We start from the raw sequence: 17,813 nt of genomic DNA, 5'->3' as shown, positions 1-17,813 counted from the left end.
AGATTTTAGCTGTAAAGAAGCGGTAAGGTTTAGTATGTTTAAAGGCGTAAAAATGACATCCTTTTTAAAATAATAATAATAATAATAATAATAATAATAAAAAATGAGACGAGCCTCGCCAAATGAAAACGCACAGATTGCGGGGCCCTCACAAAATATATGTATTAAACACTTAGATTCCGGGACGGGCCGATTAGCAAATTTCACGGCCCGACCCAAAATAATAATGCGCTAGTTGCTTTAGGCGCGCCTTTAATAATTTATCCTCCCTAACTCGGGTGCACATTTATGTGACCCAAATCCAAATCTCAGCGGAGTTGAAATGTGTCTCTAAATCGCGGGTACATTGATTGTAACGTGGTTCGAGATGCATGTCCATGATGTTGCAAATTCCTTTTAAAAAATAAGAATGAGATGAGCCTCGCCGAATAAAAACACAAATTGCGGGGCCCTCAGTAAATACTTGTTTAAAAATACTTAGAATTCAGGAGGGTCGTTTAGTGAATTTCACGGCCTCCGCAAAATAATAACGCGATAGTCTCTTTAGGCGCGTGTTTAATAATTTACTTTCTTAAGCTCGGGTGTGCATTTCATGCGACCCAAATCCAAATCTCAAAACATCAAATAAAATGTGTTCCGGATTGTGGGTGCATTTCATGTGACGCAGTCCAAAGACGTGTTTTAAGCGATGTTCACATTCTTGTAAAAACAATAATAATAAAGCGGTTAAAAGTTAAAATTTGCACATAAGTTCATATTCGTATAAAATCAGATAATCAAGCCAAATATAACAGTTGAGCGACCGTGCTAGAACCACGGAACTCGGGAATGCCTAACACCTTCTCCCTGGTAAACAGAATTCCTTATCCGGATTTCTGGTACGCAGACTGTAATATGGAGTCATTCATTTCCTCGATTCGGGATTAAAATTGGTGACTTGGGACACCCTAAATCTCCCAAGTGGCGACTCTGAAATAAATAAACAAATCTCGTTTCGATTGTCCTTTAATTGGAAAAACTCCCTTGCACCCTCGCGGGTGCGGAAAAAGGAGGTGTGACAGTAGGTGAGGCCTTTTCTTTGCCTCAATAGGATTAGTAAGGTAAGGTTTAGTCCGGTTTGTTTTGCCTTGGTCCTATGCCTTTGGAAAAATATTCACACGGCTATGAGATTATATGCCCTCGTGAGACTTTGCCGGCAGCTACACCATGAATCCTCTACATTAGGCTGTCATCATAAGGCAATGTGAGGCGCAGATGAGTGATTATATAGCCACGGCATATGGGTAAATATATCGGTGCTATTGTCCCCATTATTTGTACTTTTCCTAATTGTTGTATTTTTCTTTTCTGTTATTAATAAAAAACTAGCCCTAGGCGCTTGCCTAGCGGATTGCCAAAAAAAACACAACACAGTCAGAAAAATAAATCAACAACAACGTATAAAGAATCCAAAGAAACAATTAGTAAATACCGAGCAAAGCTAGGTGAATTCTTCATAGGAGTGGTCAATTGGACATAATAATCACATATTCAAGCATAATCACCAAATAATAGCAAAACTCACAACAGTAAACTCAACAACTTATATGAATCAACGATCATCAAAAGCACAAAAAACACGAAAATAACCCTTAATCCCACAATTTCAGATTCACAGTGAAACCCAAAATTCAAACTTTTACCTAACCCAAAACAGAACCACAGTAGAGCAACAAAATACAGCTCTAGTAAGGGAGTGGGAAAGGGGGAAAGAAGAAAGAAGAGAGAGAGGAAGGGAGGTGTGAGAGATGGGGGGAGGGGGAGGGCTTACCTGCTGGTGGGGGTGGTCGTCGGTGTGGGGTGGTGGGATGGGGTGGTCTGGTTTTGACCGTTGGGGATGGGGAGGGAGGGAGCGTTTGGCAGAGAGAGCGTTTGGCAGAAAGAGAGAGAAAAGAGGATGAGTAGTATTTTAATTAAATGGAAATAATTCTTAATTATAAAGATAATTGGTTAATTATTGGATAATAGGACATTACCTAGTTAATTAATAATTGTGGTGGATTTATTAAAGTCTTTGGATAAAGAATAAAGTAGAAAAAATGTGGCAACACTTGAAACATATTAAATGACTCATCATTTGGCATGAAAGGTGGCCATTTAAACTTTGGGTGTCATCTTTATTTTGGAAGTTGGGCTAATAGCATTAAAAGGGTGACGGTCTACTAATTGAGAAAGATACTACAAAGTTATTTGACAAGCTACAACATATTGGACTCAACATGGAAAAGATAGAGGTCTTGCTTTCCTTTTAATGGTTTCCTATTGAATTTCCTTATGTAGATAACATTTCCTACAAAATCAAGCGCAAAAGAGTTGGCTGCTCTCATCAACAAGAATTTGAAAGCACATGATACTGAAATTAGAGATAAATTATAAGATCTCAAATGGAAACTTAGAGGTCAAATGGAAGGAAAATACGATTAGGAAATTTTGGACTAAAATATCTTTGTTTGGTGGTTGTTTCGTATAAGTAGTGCAGTGCCATCTTCAGTTCCAACGAGATTTCTTAGCACAATAGCAACGTGAGATTTTGTGAATCTAGACGAGTACGGTGCAAACTTTTTAAGAATATTATACGAATTTTTCCCTACTCCCGGTATGTTAAGGCTATCCCTTCTTTCTTTTGGAATGATCCATAAGATACGAACGAAACATGTAAATGCACAAATTCCATAAATGACTCTATTCATAGAAGTATTAGTGATATCTATGTTCTTGAATTTCTATGTGTCATAATATTTTATCATCTGTTCATGAGTCTTAGAAAAATACGAAAGTTCAAAAGAGTTTACTTTATGATATTACTCAAAGGTAAAATGGCCTTATGACATTCCAAAAGATTTTATTAACGTACTTTTCATGCATTGCATTCATGTACATTGACCCGTGACCAGATGGTGTTATATACGCGTATATATGTATGTATATATATGTATATGGGAAATGGGAAAAGTTATGACGTTATATGCGCACCACCACCTGATCAGCTGGTATACGTGATGATTTTGCCCACAGTGGCCGATATGATATGATGCCCTCAGAGGGTGATGATGTTATGAAACATGTACCTATGCACGACATGACATTCATACGTATATGCATGACGCTAAAAGTATTTCATGATTTATAGAGTTATCTAGACTTGCAGGTTGAGTCAATTACTCTATATTTCTTCAATGTCTGTTATGTACTTATTTATGTGCCTTACATACTCGGTACATTTTTCGTATTGGCGTCCCTTTTGCCTGGGGACGCTGCGTTTCATGCCCGCAGGTCCCGATAGACAGGTCGAGAGCCCTCCAAGTAGGCTATCAGTTCAGCGGAAGATGTTGGTGTGCTCCATTTGCTTCGGAGTTGCTTGTTTAGTTAGTATGATTTAGACGTGTATTGTTTAGCATGGCGGGACTCTATCCCGACCTGTATGATATTTATGTACTCTTAGAGGCTTGTAGACATATGTTGTGTACGTGAAAGATTGTACGGCCTTGTCGGCCTATGTTTTGAGTTTATAAATGATCATGTTGGCCTATTAGGCCCGTATGTCACATGTATATGATGATGTAATAAGAAAGATACGTTACGTTGGTACTTGGTCGAGTAAGGTACCGGATGCCCGTCGCGGCCCATCGGCTTGAGTCGTGACATGGTGGTTATGAATATATTAATTTCTGGTATTTGGGCCTCCGAGAAGAACAACTCCTACCCTTTCATATTCATAACTCTCACAAGTTTTCATTTTTATAATACCAAATGAGTAATTTCATATTTATGAGTTATGACACCCTTTTTGTGTTTATCTAGTTAATCGAGACCTCATAAGTCATACCGGATACACTAAAAGAAATAAGAAAAGTTTTCTTGTTTTTCCTATCAATAATTTACTCATGTTTTCATATTGTTACTCTTTTAGTTTATTTCTATACAACAGGTTGTTCCAGTAGTTATTCAACCATGAAATAAGAAGTTTGAGTTACAAAGGCAGAACATCCAATTAAAACCCACTATTGATTATACTGTGGTTGAATAGAGTTCGGAGTTTAGCACTAGGGTAACAAGAGTATGTGATTTCTAGCTACTTCAGGATCTTTGTAACTTTTTCTCTTGTAGAATTAAGAGGAAAAAGAGAAATTACCGTTCTGATTACCAAATTATCATTTAGGTTACACTTTTTCTTCACCCTTTTGTTTTACTTATTTGGTCCCAATTTGTGGTATTGGTTTCCAAATGGCGACAGAAGAACCAACGACTTTCGGCCTACACTGAGGGGTATGCGACTTTTGCTAAATAAAAAAAATAAAAATAAAAAGCACTCATGTTCCCTTCTGTTAAGTCTTTCCTTTTCTCATGCAAACTAATGTGGTAGAAGAGTTAGGAATTTCTTCACCTTTAACTAAAGTTTCAAATTCTGAGTTCTAAGAATGAATTTTTATTTTTATCAAGAGTATTTCTCTCTTAAATGGGGCACATGCAACAGTGAGTGCTGAAAATAAAATTCTTTCCTTCTCTCAAAATCATGGAAGAAAACTCATGCTAGAATTAGGGAAAACGAGAAGAAAATGAAAAAGGAGCTGACAGAAATAATAAGGACTTGGAATAAGGAAGCAAAAGATTTGGGATCATTGGAAGGGATGTTTGCGTATTGGTTAAGACAAAGTGAAAAAAGAAAGCAAAATCATGGGAGAAAGAAATGATGGATGTGGTTGATTGACGTTACTAGAAAAGGACTATAATGCGCAGAGAAAGATGGTTACTTTTTTACTGATGACAGTTGAGACTCCAGTGTTTTGGTAGTGATATGGTGGTCGCACGATATTCATATCAAACCACATATGATAATTGAGATCAAAATATACATTACGTAATAATGAATTAATAATAAAAATACTTATAAAACGATTTCAACTTTTTTTTTTAAAACTTCAACCAAATATTGGTTTGTTTGACTGCCTTCTAAGATCTTTGTAATAGCACTCAAGGATATAAACATCTTTGGCAATCTACTTCAATCAGAAGCACTTTAATCTTTGTACTCTCAAATTTAAAATGCTACTTCTAATCCCAAACCCTCATAACCTGCTGCACTGCAAATTCAAAAATCTGAGTCAAAAAAAGAAAATTATAAAGGTTACAAGCCTAAAAGAACATGTACACACTCTAACTGACAAGAGTGACTGATGTCATGAGCACAAGCATGTTAAGGACTTGGATTCAATAGAATGAATTCCGGAAGGGGCATGTACATTGAAACTGTGTCACATATTGGACAGCCAGGAAGAACAAGCATGCAAAATAGCAGCCGAATCACGCTGCAGCTTCCAGTACTGCTTGAAACTGAGAAGGCACTCGGAGCAAGGGAGCTTGGATTTCGCCTGGTTTACCTAGCTGACCACAGGCGGCCATTTGATCGTCTCCTCTACTCAATCGCAAAAGCACAACACATCCTGCTTCAGCAAGAATGTTTCTGAACTCAATTATCTTCTCCTTTTTGGTGGGTTTGAAGAAGGATCCAGAATGAGGGTTAAAAGAAATCAGGTTAATCTTGCATGGAATACCCTGGACAAGATTGATTAGTCTCTTTGCATCCTCAATACTGCAATAAGATTTCAACAATGAGAATCTAAAGGATACAGAAAACAAAGATAGTCTCATATTCTGCTTGATTGAGCAAGCCAACTGATTCCGAAAAAAAAATGTGGCTAGGGAGGGGGCTTTGGAAGTAAACCAACATCCGTGTTTCTCTTCAACCACAAATTGGAAACATCAAAAAGACACACAGTTTTCAAATCTTAAGAGAAACTCAAAGAATCTCTAACATGAAAGGGGCGAGAGTTCGGAACTGACAAAATTGTCGGTCACTATTGGAACTTGGAAGACCAGGGAAGGGGTGACGAGTTAAAAAATTGCAGAAAAGTTGAAAAGAAGTCTTGTTGTGTTCGGAAGTTGGCAGCTTATCTTTAGTTAAAAGTGGATGCGAATGCATTCGTATTCTAGATATCTGGATATTTTTGGGAGCTTTAAAAATGGATCTCAAATTTAAAGTTTGAAGGAAAATTCTTCCTGATGGATCAACTGGTAACCTAAGAAACAACCATGGTGAAGATTTGGAAGGCTGATTTTGACACCAAACAAACAGCAGAAATTATAGCATATTTCAGTAGAAAGCTTGAAGAAGAATATGCTTTTTGTCTTTTCTTTATTTGTTTAGTTTGCCCAGATACCATTTTATAGTTCGGTTAGTTTAAGTGTGAGTCCCAAATGACAGGATCAAAAGTGACCCTTTTTTACAAAGATAAAGGACAATTTTGTTCAAGAGATACACTAGGTACTAAAGTAAGTCAATCACTATATATCAGGGACTACTTAGGTTTTTATCTTGTAGAAATGAAACAAGGTATGTACCTATCATTAACTCCGGCAAGCATTACATACTCAAACAGAACTTTGTATTTATGTTTTGATTGAAGCTCTTCTCTTAGTGTTCCAAGAAGCAAGTTCAAGTTAAATTTGCGGTTAATTGGCATGATCCAGCTTCTGACCTGCAATATTTCATTAGTGTGAATCAAAACATGAAGCTATTTGTTTATCCATTTTCATCCCAAGAATTAAGTTGCTCAAGGGAAATACCTCATCAGTTGTAGCATTCAAACTGACTGCCAAAGCACAATTAGACTCGCGAAGAAAGCGCTTAAGCTGGGGCACAAGCCCACTTGTAGAAACGGTGACCTTCCGAGGACTAAAATGCAGCCCTTGTTCATCTACCAATATGTCTGCCGCTTTTATGACATTCTCAATGTTGTGAAGTGGTTCTCCCATTCCCTGTAGTCAGTTATTTGATCATACTTTTTTTAAAAGAAACACTTGCTTGATTGTTTAGGAAAACAGGAAAAGAATTAAGGAGGAAGGGACAAAAGGTCTTTTATTCTGGCATCTTGTTAACATAGAGCCAAAATCTCAGGCAAGATTTTGTAATATTAGTGTGGAAGAGAAGGACTAGCTCCAGTCAACCATGTTGCATAGTTGAACACAGGGAGCAAAATGAATAATAGGCCTAGGAAAGGCCGCGAAGAAGACAGGGTTTGGCAATGTTAGTGAAGTGGCTAGGATTTGGAAAATTAGCAAAGCCGGCCACATTGCATCAAGCAAGAGTATTTAGCATTCCAGAAGTTAATAAATGGTAATACTGGTAATATTTTAGGAGGTATGTATAGAAAAATGAGAACATGTTCAGTGCAGCAAATCAATATATCATACAAATACCATAAACACGACATTGCTAATTGGGCCAACTTCACTGGATAATAACTTCCGAGCTAAAACAGCCTGTTCAACTATCTCAGATGTAGATAAGTTTCTCTTCAGACCCATTCTGCAAAATAGATTCATGTACTTAAATGAAGGGAGCCACTTCAGGAGCTGTAAATTGGAAAAACAACCAAAAGGCTAAAAGGCTGCTAAAGCTTACCTGCCAGTGTAGCAAAACTGACAATTCATGGCGCAACCTACTTGACTAGATATACAGACGGTGTTCCTGCCGCTCTCACAAGGTATCACAACAGTTTCTATTACCAGACCATCTTCCAACTTGAATAACATCTGTAAGATCCTGTGAGTTCTATGCATTAAGTGATGAATCTAAACCAAGCAAATGGCACCACAGAGAGTATAAGTATGAAAATATTTCAAATTCTACATATGGCACAAGCTATGTCCACCTTTTTAGTTCCATCAGACGCTGTCAAAATATCCTTCAAGTTTAACGTCTTAAATTCAGCATGTTCACTCAACATTTTCCTGAAATCTTTATTCAAACCTGATAATGAAACATTGAGCAAAGTCAACTGCAACTACCATCAACAACTGAAAATTTAGAAAGTTATAGGTAAACACTGCAAAGTGCATATAAAGGAAAATCCAAGCGAAAAATTCAGAACCCTTTTCTTTCCAAACGCAATAAAATCATCAACACTTTCAGCACAGAAATTTTGACAGCAAAACTAAATGCATGGGAAAGCAAATAAACCTTTTAGTTCCTCACTGCATTGCGCCCAAATATTAATATTATTCCCATAAAGATGTTTCCACAACATTAGAGCCTGAGCAGGCCTATAACCATGTGACTGAACCCATTTCTGTTAAACAGGAAAGCAAAGCACCATTAGTAACCATAGTTGCGTTCAACAATAGAGTCAATGTCAAAATTCTGAAACAAGATTGGTTCTTAAACCAAGAACAAGATAAGACATTCTCAATCTTGGAACTTTCCTCAAAAATCCACAAGGTTAACTTAAAATAAACGGAAGGAACAACCGAACTACAAATACCATGAGACAGAGCTTAATCTCGAAAACGCTAAACAAGTTTGAACCTTTAACCAGTAAATACTAAAAAGGACTAAATCCCTATCAAGATTGCAACTTTCCTGAAATTTCAACAAAATAAACAACAGGAACAACCCTAATACACGTACCATCAGCTGGCCAAAGTCTTGTGGAAACAGTAGAAAACGAAACCAGAGATGGGCAGCAACAGGTATTGAAATTTAACTCTAATGAAGAGAAAAAAATTATGGCTAATGCAGAACAAGAGCAGGCTGGGGATATGAGTACTGCTGCTGGTGTTATTGGAAATACAGCAGCACCACATGCTACTGCTCCTGTGGCGCCAGAAGTGTTAATGCTTGACAAAGGACCTCCTAAACCTTCAAGAGATGTCCCTGCTTCTACTGTGTTTGGTAGAATGTACCTAGCTACTGCTGGAGCCTTGCAAAATGCTGCTGATCGAAATTCTGTGAGTGCACAGGTTGGAAAAGTTACAACTGGTAGGGCAGCTGAACAAGAAACAGCTGCTGTTGGTTCTAAGCTGGAGGAAAATGTTGATCGACTTCCTGTTGGGATTTCTAATCCTAATAGTCAACAAGAAATAGGAGTGGATGGGCAGGATCGTCAAAGGGATATGGATTCATCAGTTGGTAAACTTAATAGGCAAGGAGAGGTTCTGAATCAAGCAAACACTGGTGATCGAGTTGCTGCAAAAGCTAATGGAGATTTGAATAAGGAAAAGGCTGACCAACAAAGATCTGGTGAAGGGCAAGGCATACCTGCTGTCTCAAGGATGTCTGCAGCTACTAGTTGTGCACTGAAGCCTACCTCAGATTTTTCTAACAAACATGGGCAGCCTAGGCATGGGTCTGGTATTTTGCAAGCTATTAATTCTAGTTTGGATGCTGCTACTACTGGTTTAGAGACTGCAGCTGCTAAGGCAACGGCCAACCAAATAGGTCCACTGTCCAGCAGTGGAAAAGAAGCACAAGACAGTGAGAATTTGACTATGGATGTGGGTATTCGACAGCAGGCTTCAAAGAAAAATGGTGTGGAAGAGTTATCGGGCAAGGCTCACAGCTCTAATGTTCCTACATTGCATTTTTCCAGCCCTCACGTCGAACAAATAATTAAAGAGGCCCAGATTGCAATGATGATGCATACAAATATGGTTAAACAACCAACGGTCACATTGAACAACTCAGTTCATGAAGTGCCATCACAGTCTCTGGATACAAGTCAAATTGTAATAACACCTACACCTATTATGCAGCAGCAGCAAAATGTTACAAGCACCACAGCCGTTACTCATTCTGGGCAGCAACAGCATAGTACAAACAGTTCAGAAGCTATCTCAGAAGCGGGTAAATCTATTGCACAGCAACACAAACGTGCAGGCACTCAAGGTGAATATCTACCAAATGCAGGACAGCAGCATCCTATAAGTTTCATAGCTGGACAACAGAAGCATACTCCAAGCAGTACACCACAACAGCAACATCACACTTCAGGTGATGCAGCAGCAGAATTGGACAGTGTTAAACGTTCAGGTGAGATTTCAAACATTGCTTTGATTTCAAACCATGACCGGGCTCTATTGGATGCTTTGACCAGTCCAAAACCTCATAGATGTGCATACTCAAGTAGCTCGAAAACGACTAAACAAAAGCAGAAAGGTTCAGTGGCAAAGAGGCAAGAACCTTGTAGTGCAAAGAGAACGAAGAGGCATGAACCATTATGGATGGTTATACAAGAAGAAACTAATCAAAAATTAGAGGTCAATTTACGTGTTGCTATTTCAGACGAAGCGGAAGAAGATGAATTGATTGAATCATGCCCGGAAAGGGCGGCTACAATTGGAGATTTGCAAAGTGAAAAGGAGACCCAAGAAATAACACTCAGGCAACTCCCAATGAGAGCGGCAAAGCAAAAAGGGGTTGCTCCCTCCACATCTACGAGGTGCAATAGATCTGAGAAGAAATGAAGAACTTTGAAGATTATTTGAAGACTGTTATAGAGGATTTTAAGGAAGTTCAAATTGAACAACTCACAAGTTTGACAAATGAAGGGCAAGACTCAAATTTCTACATTGTTTTAGTTTATCATTTTCAAAGCATCATCACTTGTAATAGCGTCATAGAGTGTGTTATAAACTCTATGGCGATCATAGAGTACTTGGTACTTTCAAGATCCTATTTTTTACATGCTTGTTAGAAGATGAGGCTTTTTCTTTTCTTTGCCTCAATAGGATTAGTAAGGTAAGGTTTAGCCCGGTTTCTGTTGCCTTGGTCCGATGCCTTTGGAAAATATCCACTCGGCTATGAGATTATATGCCTTCGTGAGACTTTGTCGGCAGCTACACCATGAATCCTCTATATGAGGCTGTCATCATAAGGCAATGTGAGGCGCAGAGGAGTGATTATATAGCCAAGGCATATGGGTAACAATACCGGTGCTATTGTCCCCCTTATTTCTACTTTTCCGAATTATTGTATTTTCTTTACTTTTATTAATAAAAAACTAGCCCTAGGCGCTTGCCTAGCGGATTGCCAAAAAAAAATACACGTACCATGAGATAGAGCTTAATCTCAAGAACACAAAACAAGTTTGAATCCTTAAGCCGTAAACAAGACTAAATCACTATAAAGATTGCAATTTGTAACTTTCCTCAAACATTCTTATTTTTTTTATAACCGAGAAATCCGCTGAGTGACTTCGGGGTACGGTTCGAAGCTCGTCAGATAATTGGCCCATCCCTCTACCTTCTCCGGTTAAATACTAGGCTTTGGTTTGTGGCAGGTGATGTGTGTCTAACCCACACATCACAAGTTGCGCTCTTACCACTAGAGAAAAGCTCTGGCGCCAAAACTTTCCTCAATTACAAACCTGGATAACTAAAATATACAGCAGGACCTCACCAACCGAAATACACTTACCACGTGAGTGACCCTAATTCAAAAAAAAAAAAAAAAAATTGAATCTTTAAATAGGTAAAGAAGATTAAACAACTACCAGGATTGCAACTTTACTCAAATTTATACAAGGCTAACTAAGACACAACACCAACAACTGATATACACATACCTCAAGTTCAGCATATCTCATTCCTTTCAAAACCACTTTTGAGTCCTTTATAGGATACCCATTTGGGCCATCACCTCCTATATAGAAAAAGACACAGAACAAAGTGAATACATAAAACAAACAAACAGAGACAAGAATATGTGAATGCATGTTTGTTTGTGTAAAGGGTAGTTACCAGAAGATATAGGAAGTTCAGTTTGAGGTGTTGGATGAACATGAGAGGAGGGAGAAGAATGTTGAGCCGACGTAATTAAACGATAATGGAGAGTGGTGAAGATGGGTGTTGTTGTTGAAGGAAACAGCTTTAGAAAAGATTTGGGTTTCATTGGACATTTAGTGTAACTGGAGAAGGGAAAAGATGTTCCAAGCAAAGCAGAGCTGCCGCCGCCGGAGATGCGAATTCGCCTCATCCTCACACACACCTTGTCATCCCCAGCGCTGCACAGATTTTGTCAACTGAAACCAAGTCTTAAAGGAATGAAATGTTCTTTCGTCCAATTAATATTATGAGGAAGTCACAACACAACAAGCGTTTGTAGTCCAACGGTTAGGATAATTGCCTTCCAAGCAATAGATCCGGGTTCGACTCCCGGCAGACGCATTCTTTTATGAATTTTCTTTATTTTTATTTTTGTTTCTGATCAGTTTTTGCTCATTTGGATGTATGCACAATATTAGGCAAAATACTTAAGATACCCTAAACTATGAACCAAATCTCTGTTACACACTTTTTGTGGACGAAAATTACTTTACATACTCAACCTTTCCAATATCTTCCTTTTTTTTATTTTTCTAAAATAATTTGGTTCAAGTTGGAGATAATATAGATGTTTACTATCCATTTTATCCACTTTCAATTAAGAAATCTGTTAAAATTATAATAGATCGAGAAAAAATATCTGGAAAAATCGATTCAGGAAGAAATTTTTAACAGTGTAGAAGAATTTGTAATGAAATCTTCAAGTGAGATTAGAAGAACAATATAGAAGAATCTTCTCTCTTTTTTTCCTTTTCAATGGGGCAGCCATGGAGAAAACCCACTTGTTATATCTGAAAAATTTTCAACAAAAAAAAAATGCATCAGAAGGTAGGAGCAGTTGTTTAGGGTTTCTATTTCTTTTGTTTGAATTGTAAGGTGGAGGTCTGGGTTCTTTGGTGGTCGGCGACAATGGAGATAACGAGAAGGCTGTGGAAGGTGAGTAATGGTGGTGGGACGGTGAAAACTAGGTTATGTTTTTCATCTATCTATAATTTTTTCTTGAATATGTGTATGTTAATGGATGAAAGATGAAAGAGAAATGTTGATGAAGGAAGAGATATGAGCTGAAAAGTTCTAATTGAAGGCACGATGAAGCCCGAAGGAGATGGATTCCTTTCCATTTTTGTTTTTTTTTTTAAAAAAAATTGGGTGGGGTTTGTTTTTCTTTTTCTTTTTCATTTTTTTAAGTTAACGACATGTGTCGTTGTATGACTGGTGCGTGATATTACACATGTTTTGAAAAACTGGTCAAGAAAAAAGTCGGGTGTCTTAGGGACACTTTGGAAAGGTTGAGTATGTAAGGTAATTTTCGTCCGCAAAAAGTGTGTAACAGGGATTTGGTCCATAGCTCAGGGGGTAACCTATGTATTTTGCCCACAATATTATGATAATTTAACATGTAAGCTGATGAGGTTGGCTTAAAATCACGTAAAACAAAAGTTGTAAGAATATCAAGGAATTCAAGGAATAGACGTAGAATATCAAGGAATTCATGCGGCACAAAATAGATGCAAAAGATCCTGGTGATTCCAATTATTTAAGATCCAGGCTAGTCATAGTGGTATACTTACACTGGGTCTAGTGCTCTTTATGCGTTTTTCATTTGCTAAAGGATTATGGTACTTACACTGGGTCAGTGATCCCTATTTTGAGTATTTTAAGGAGTGTCCATCTATGCGTGTTTTATTATGATAATTGAACATGTTAACAGATGAGGCAGGCTTAAAACTCATGCATAACACCAGTTGTCATAAAAGATGTACGATTTCTTGACATTCATGCCGCACATATAATAGAAGCAGAAGATCTATATGCTGGTGATTCCAATTAGTTAAGGTTTACTTCAGTCATATTTGTATGCTTATATTAAGAACTCATAGAACTAACCTTAATTTGTTTGATTTGGAGGTGTAGTTGTTAAGAGTTGTTCTAATGTATAGGACATGGGGTCCTTCTATTTCTGTTCTCTGTAATTGTCAACTGTTGAAATGGCTCCCTCATAGTGAACAGGAAAGCAATCAAAAGAACAGTTTTCTCCATCTGACAGAAAACCTTTCTTCTATAGTAATCATTTGTGAAATAGCTTATAGGAGTATCATACAGTACTGCGGCTTACAAATAGAATAATTATACCAAATGACATAAAGGGGTAGAAACTAAACACAAACATATCAAAGAATGTTTGATACAATAAAAAATCAATCTCAGCTTCCTTTCTCAAGGATTCTTCACTTTGATCCTCAACTTCCTGGCTATGTGTCCTGCTTTAGGATGAATAGGACGTTTATTAGAATCAAACTGTTCCACTTCTACCCAATTAATCACTTTAAGCAAGAACGATTGAGGGACTTTTCCTTTAGCCTTTTTCAGCCCTTTCTCTAGGGACTTTTCAAGAAAATCCATAAACCAACTTCCACTTTCACTCTCAATCTGCTTTCCCAATTTGATTGTATTCGAAAGGCTGCTGCTGCTTGTGGAAGAAGAAGTCGGTTTCTTGTTCTCATCGTTCTCATTTATGTTTGTATTATTATTGGATAGTGCTCCTTTTATTGCCTTTGATGTTGATCTCAAATGCTTCCCAAGAATTGACTTTTGATCACTCCTTTCAGAAGGAAACACTGCAATGGATTTGTAAAGTGCAGCTCTCCTTTTAGATGCATTTGATTCGCTGTCTCGTGATTCTTCCAGTGAATTCTGCACTATTTCATGTAAAATAGGGGTGCCATTCTCTGGTTCAGCATTTGAAGTTTGTGACATTTCATTTGAAGCTGTTGCTGCTTGAATGGATACCATTTCTGCTACAGCTTGCACAAGTTGTTCATGAAACTCAAGAAATTGATCGAAACATGCTTCTGGCGCTTCCGGTTTTGCAGCTCTACTCATGTTTGAAAACATCCTTCAAAGCCATAAGTGAGAGAGAAAATCAAACTCAGGTCACAATGTAGTATAGTGATCAGCACAGAAAACACAAAAACAAATAACACAAATAATCAAAAGTTCCTTACTTAAGTGACCGCACAAGATTTTCTGTGGCTGATGCATCCCTTAGTGCTTGAAGAGCAATTTTCTGTGCATGTTCTCTTTTGCTGTACAGCTTCCTAATAGACATCACAAATGTGCTTTGATAAGGCTAATGTTCCAACAAAAAGGCAAGAATAGTTCATATATTAAAAGCGAAAAGGATCAAAAATACCCCTTGTTCTATATATCTTAATTTTATTTTTACCCTCAATTATATTTTAGAACTATTTATGACCTTGCCATTAGCAAATTGTCTCATATGCTCCGTTAAACCCCATAGAGCTTCAACCTCAAGTATAACTACAGATAACTTTATACCTAGGTTAAAAATAGAGGGTAAAATTGAACATTCCATCCGAAATAATTTTGATAAGTGAACTCCACCCAATTCATATTGGAGCTCCATTAATATCAAGGGCAATACTAGACTGTTTGCTAATGATAATGGTATGAATGACCCTAAAGTAAATGGATCATAAAACTAAGATTTTTGGTGTAGTAACAACAACAACAAACCCAATGTAATCCCACAAGTGGGGTTTGGGGAGGGTAGTGTGTACGCATGCCTTACCCCTAGCTTGTGAAGGTAGAGAGGATGTTTTCGATGGACTCTCAGCTTAAGAAACACTAAATAGGAAGCAAACAACAATAACAACACAAGAAAAAAACAAAGAATGACATGATAAGGAATAACAACTATCTAGGAACACGAAAATGTAAGAATAATACTAATACTACTGGTACAATTAGGAGAAACTCTCGACTACCTATCAGCCTATAATCCTAATTCTTTACCTTCACGTCTTCCTATCTAGGGGTAAAATTAGACCTTTTTCCCTATATTAAACATGCAACAAACAAATGCAGTAATGATGTTACCTTTCCCAAGATACTAAGTTTTCCAGGAAAATTAACAGTCAAACTGGTGTTGTCTTTGTTTGAATCAATAGGCTTAGATTGTTGTTGTTCTTGACAAGACTTTTTGGAATTGGAAAGCCTCTGAGAATCTCTGCCTACAGTTGGAGAAGCTGCCATTCTTGCACTCCTTAAACTTGGTGGTGGAGTTGTACTTTTCTTTTCCTGTGTCTACACACACAAAAAAAAAAAAAGGAACAATCAAATTGCAACATGTTATATGCCTTAAAAGACATTGAACTATACATAAAAGGGAAAAATGTACCTACAGCTGAATTTAAAGGAGGCTTGAAAATCCTCTCTTCTCGATTGCGATCAGTTACACTTCTGCTCCTAGGAAATTTCAACATGCTAGGTGTAGCACAACTTTTCCTTACCATAGCAGGACTATTAGCCTCTATCAATTTAGACAACAACGCGCCACCAACGGATGACCTTACCATAGTACTGCTCGGGCCTCCTCCTCCTCCTCCTCCGTCTTTAGTTAATTTCCCTCGAATAACAGGTGACATTGGAATAACTCGCGATATCTTGACAGCACTAGACCTTTCCTTAATCGGCGTACATTGATCGAAATCAATAGGGACCGGCTTCAGAACTTGAGGAGATGAAGCAACAACTACTTCTGTCTCATTTTGGCCTATTCCCCAAGAACCCCTTCTTGGAGGAGCTGACATATTTTGCTTAAATTTTTGTTCAACTTTTTCGCCTTTTTCTCTCAATCCCATTAATGGTTCTGGAGTTCCTACAAGAGGGTGCCTTCCGGGGAGAGGCTTCGCGCCTTTAACGACAGGAACAGGCGAACCGGGCTCTAATCTATCGACATAAATGAACTGCCCTAACTGCATTTTATTGCTTAAAACCAAGTCATCTTGTTCATATGGAAGACTTACATAAATCGAATGTGAAGAATCTGAAACCTTGATGAAAAATCCATGCTTTGGCCATAGATTTTTCTCGTCAAGATCTGCAGGGACAATATCAGTAACCTGTAACAGTGAACTCCTGTGTTCACTTGTTGGCTTCACACCTGATTTCATTCCATTTAGTAGCTTCAACAAAATTCCTGGTGCTAATGCTTCCATTTCTTGAAAATTTTCAATAACCCCACCACAATTAACTCAAATTCTTGGGAAATATAGAAAGCTAAGAATTTTCAAGAAAAAAAATCAAGAAAGATGATGAGTAGTGGAGTGAGTCAAGAATAAAATGTACTCTTAATATATTAAAGTGACACAAATTAAGCTTGATATATTAAAGATTGATAAGTACAAGCAAGAAACGGACCATTTCAGAGGGATTTTTGTTGATATTTGAAGCTATGTTTAACTGATAAGGTGAAGGTGAAGAAGGGATTTTGAGGACTAACGGTAAACTTAGAGAAAGATGAAGGAGGTGGGGTTTTGGGTGGGTCCCATAAATGAATTTTTAAATTTGTGAGTTTAGGAACGTTGTGGTAGTAACGGTCATATGCTGTGAGTGAGTCATATCAATGTATTTTTGTTTCTTTTTGAATCTTCAGCGGAATTAAACATGATGCCCGTGTCTGGGGTGTTCATAAAAATCCGAAAAATCGAACCAAATTAAAAACTAAATCAAGCCGATCAAAAAAACTGATACTTTTTGGTTTGGTTTGGTTTTGGTTTTGAATTTTAAAAACCGATCAAATTTGGTTTGGATTTGATTTTAATCAGAAAAAACAAAAAAAGCCGACTATAGGAGTAGCTATTTCAAATTTATTATTACACCTATATATATTTATATTTTTATACAAAGTTTCAAAAATTTTATGATAAATGTTAATAGTTTGCACTTTTAGTATAGTTCTTTATCTTTACATTCTAGTTTGATTGGTAGTTTTCTTTTGTTAAGTGTAAGAATCCATTTCGTATTAAAAATAATATATTTTTAATTGAGTCCTTAAATTATTCATCACTATTTGATTCAATTATCATCAATATATCTTGGTAAATAATAGAATTTTCAAAGGGCAATTAATTTGATAGTGTTACGTTGAAAATGTGGTCTCCGGAATATGTGTTTAGTAGTGTATGTCTTATATTTAAGAAAAAACCCACAAATAACCAAAAAAACCCGAAAACCCGACATAAACCGAATCGAGAAAAAACCGACTTAATCGGTTTGGTTTGGTTCTAATATTTGAAAAACCGACTTAC

At 37.3% G+C, this 17,813-nt stretch overlaps 1 protein-coding gene, 1 non-coding gene and 1 pseudogene across 4 annotated transcripts; 1 reads left to right on the top strand and 2 right to left on the bottom strand.

The window, feature by feature from the left end:
• Nucleotides 1-4,941: 4,941 nt before the first annotated feature.
• Nucleotides 4,942-11,902, bottom strand: LOC107824768 (uncharacterized). Of its 3 annotated transcripts, XR_012707645.1 has the most exons (10): nt 11,617-11,902; nt 11,442-11,518; nt 8,060-8,168; nt 7,752-7,849; nt 7,502-7,632; nt 7,297-7,405; nt 6,664-6,855; nt 6,439-6,575; nt 5,280-5,629; nt 4,942-5,120 (listed from the first exon to the last, which is right to left on the bottom strand). XR_012707645.1 is itself a non-coding variant. In XM_075249617.1 (9 exons), exons 1-9 carry the CDS (start codon nt 11,849-11,851, stop codon nt 5,341-5,343), a joined length of 1,383 nt encoding a protein of 460 aa, XP_075105718.1. In that variant the 5' UTR covers nt 11,852-11,902; the 3' UTR covers nt 5,141-5,340. The 3 variants fall into 3 exon arrangements, 2 of the variants coding, with proteins under 2 accessions (XP_075105718.1, XP_075105719.1); XM_075249617.1 differs by lacking the exon at nt 4,942-5,120 and having other exon boundaries at nt 5,141-5,629; nt 7,291-7,405; XM_075249618.1 differs by lacking the exon at nt 4,942-5,120 and having other exon boundaries at nt 5,141-5,629.
• A 68-nt stretch (nt 11,903-11,970) lies between these two features.
• On the top strand, nt 11,971-12,042 carry TRNAG-UCC (transfer RNA glycine (anticodon UCC)). Its single transcript has one exon. It is a non-coding gene; the product is annotated as a tRNA-Gly (tRNA).
• A 1,711-nt stretch (nt 12,043-13,753) lies between these two features.
• Nucleotides 13,754-17,019, bottom strand: LOC107824769 (uncharacterized; annotated as a pseudogene).
• Between the last annotated feature and the right edge of the window lie 794 nt (nt 17,020-17,813).

The sequence above is a fragment of the Nicotiana tabacum genome, chromosome 3, assembly GCF_000715075.1.
Source record: "Nicotiana tabacum cultivar K326 chromosome 3, ASM71507v2, whole genome shotgun sequence".
Taxonomy (NCBI): Eukaryota; Viridiplantae; Streptophyta; class Magnoliopsida; order Solanales; family Solanaceae; genus Nicotiana; species Nicotiana tabacum.
This window is presented reverse-complemented; position numbering and strand designations above follow the sequence as displayed.

What these genes read in the sequence shown, in the direction of transcription:
- LOC107824768 (XM_075249617.1), bottom strand. Translation starts at nt 11,851, where the DNA reads ATGAGGCGAATTCGCATCTCCGGCGGCGGCAGCTCTGCTTTGCTTGGA. An exon ending in TGAGATATGCTGAACTTGAG is followed by an intron (nt 8,169 to 11,441) that starts GTATGTGTATAT and finishes CCTGTTTAACAG; the next exon opens with AAATGGGTTCAGTCACATGG. An exon ending in CGTCTGATGGAACTAAAAAG is followed by an intron (nt 7,633 to 7,751) that starts GTGGACATAGCT and finishes AGGATCTTACAG; the next exon opens with ATGTTATTCAAGTTGGAAGA.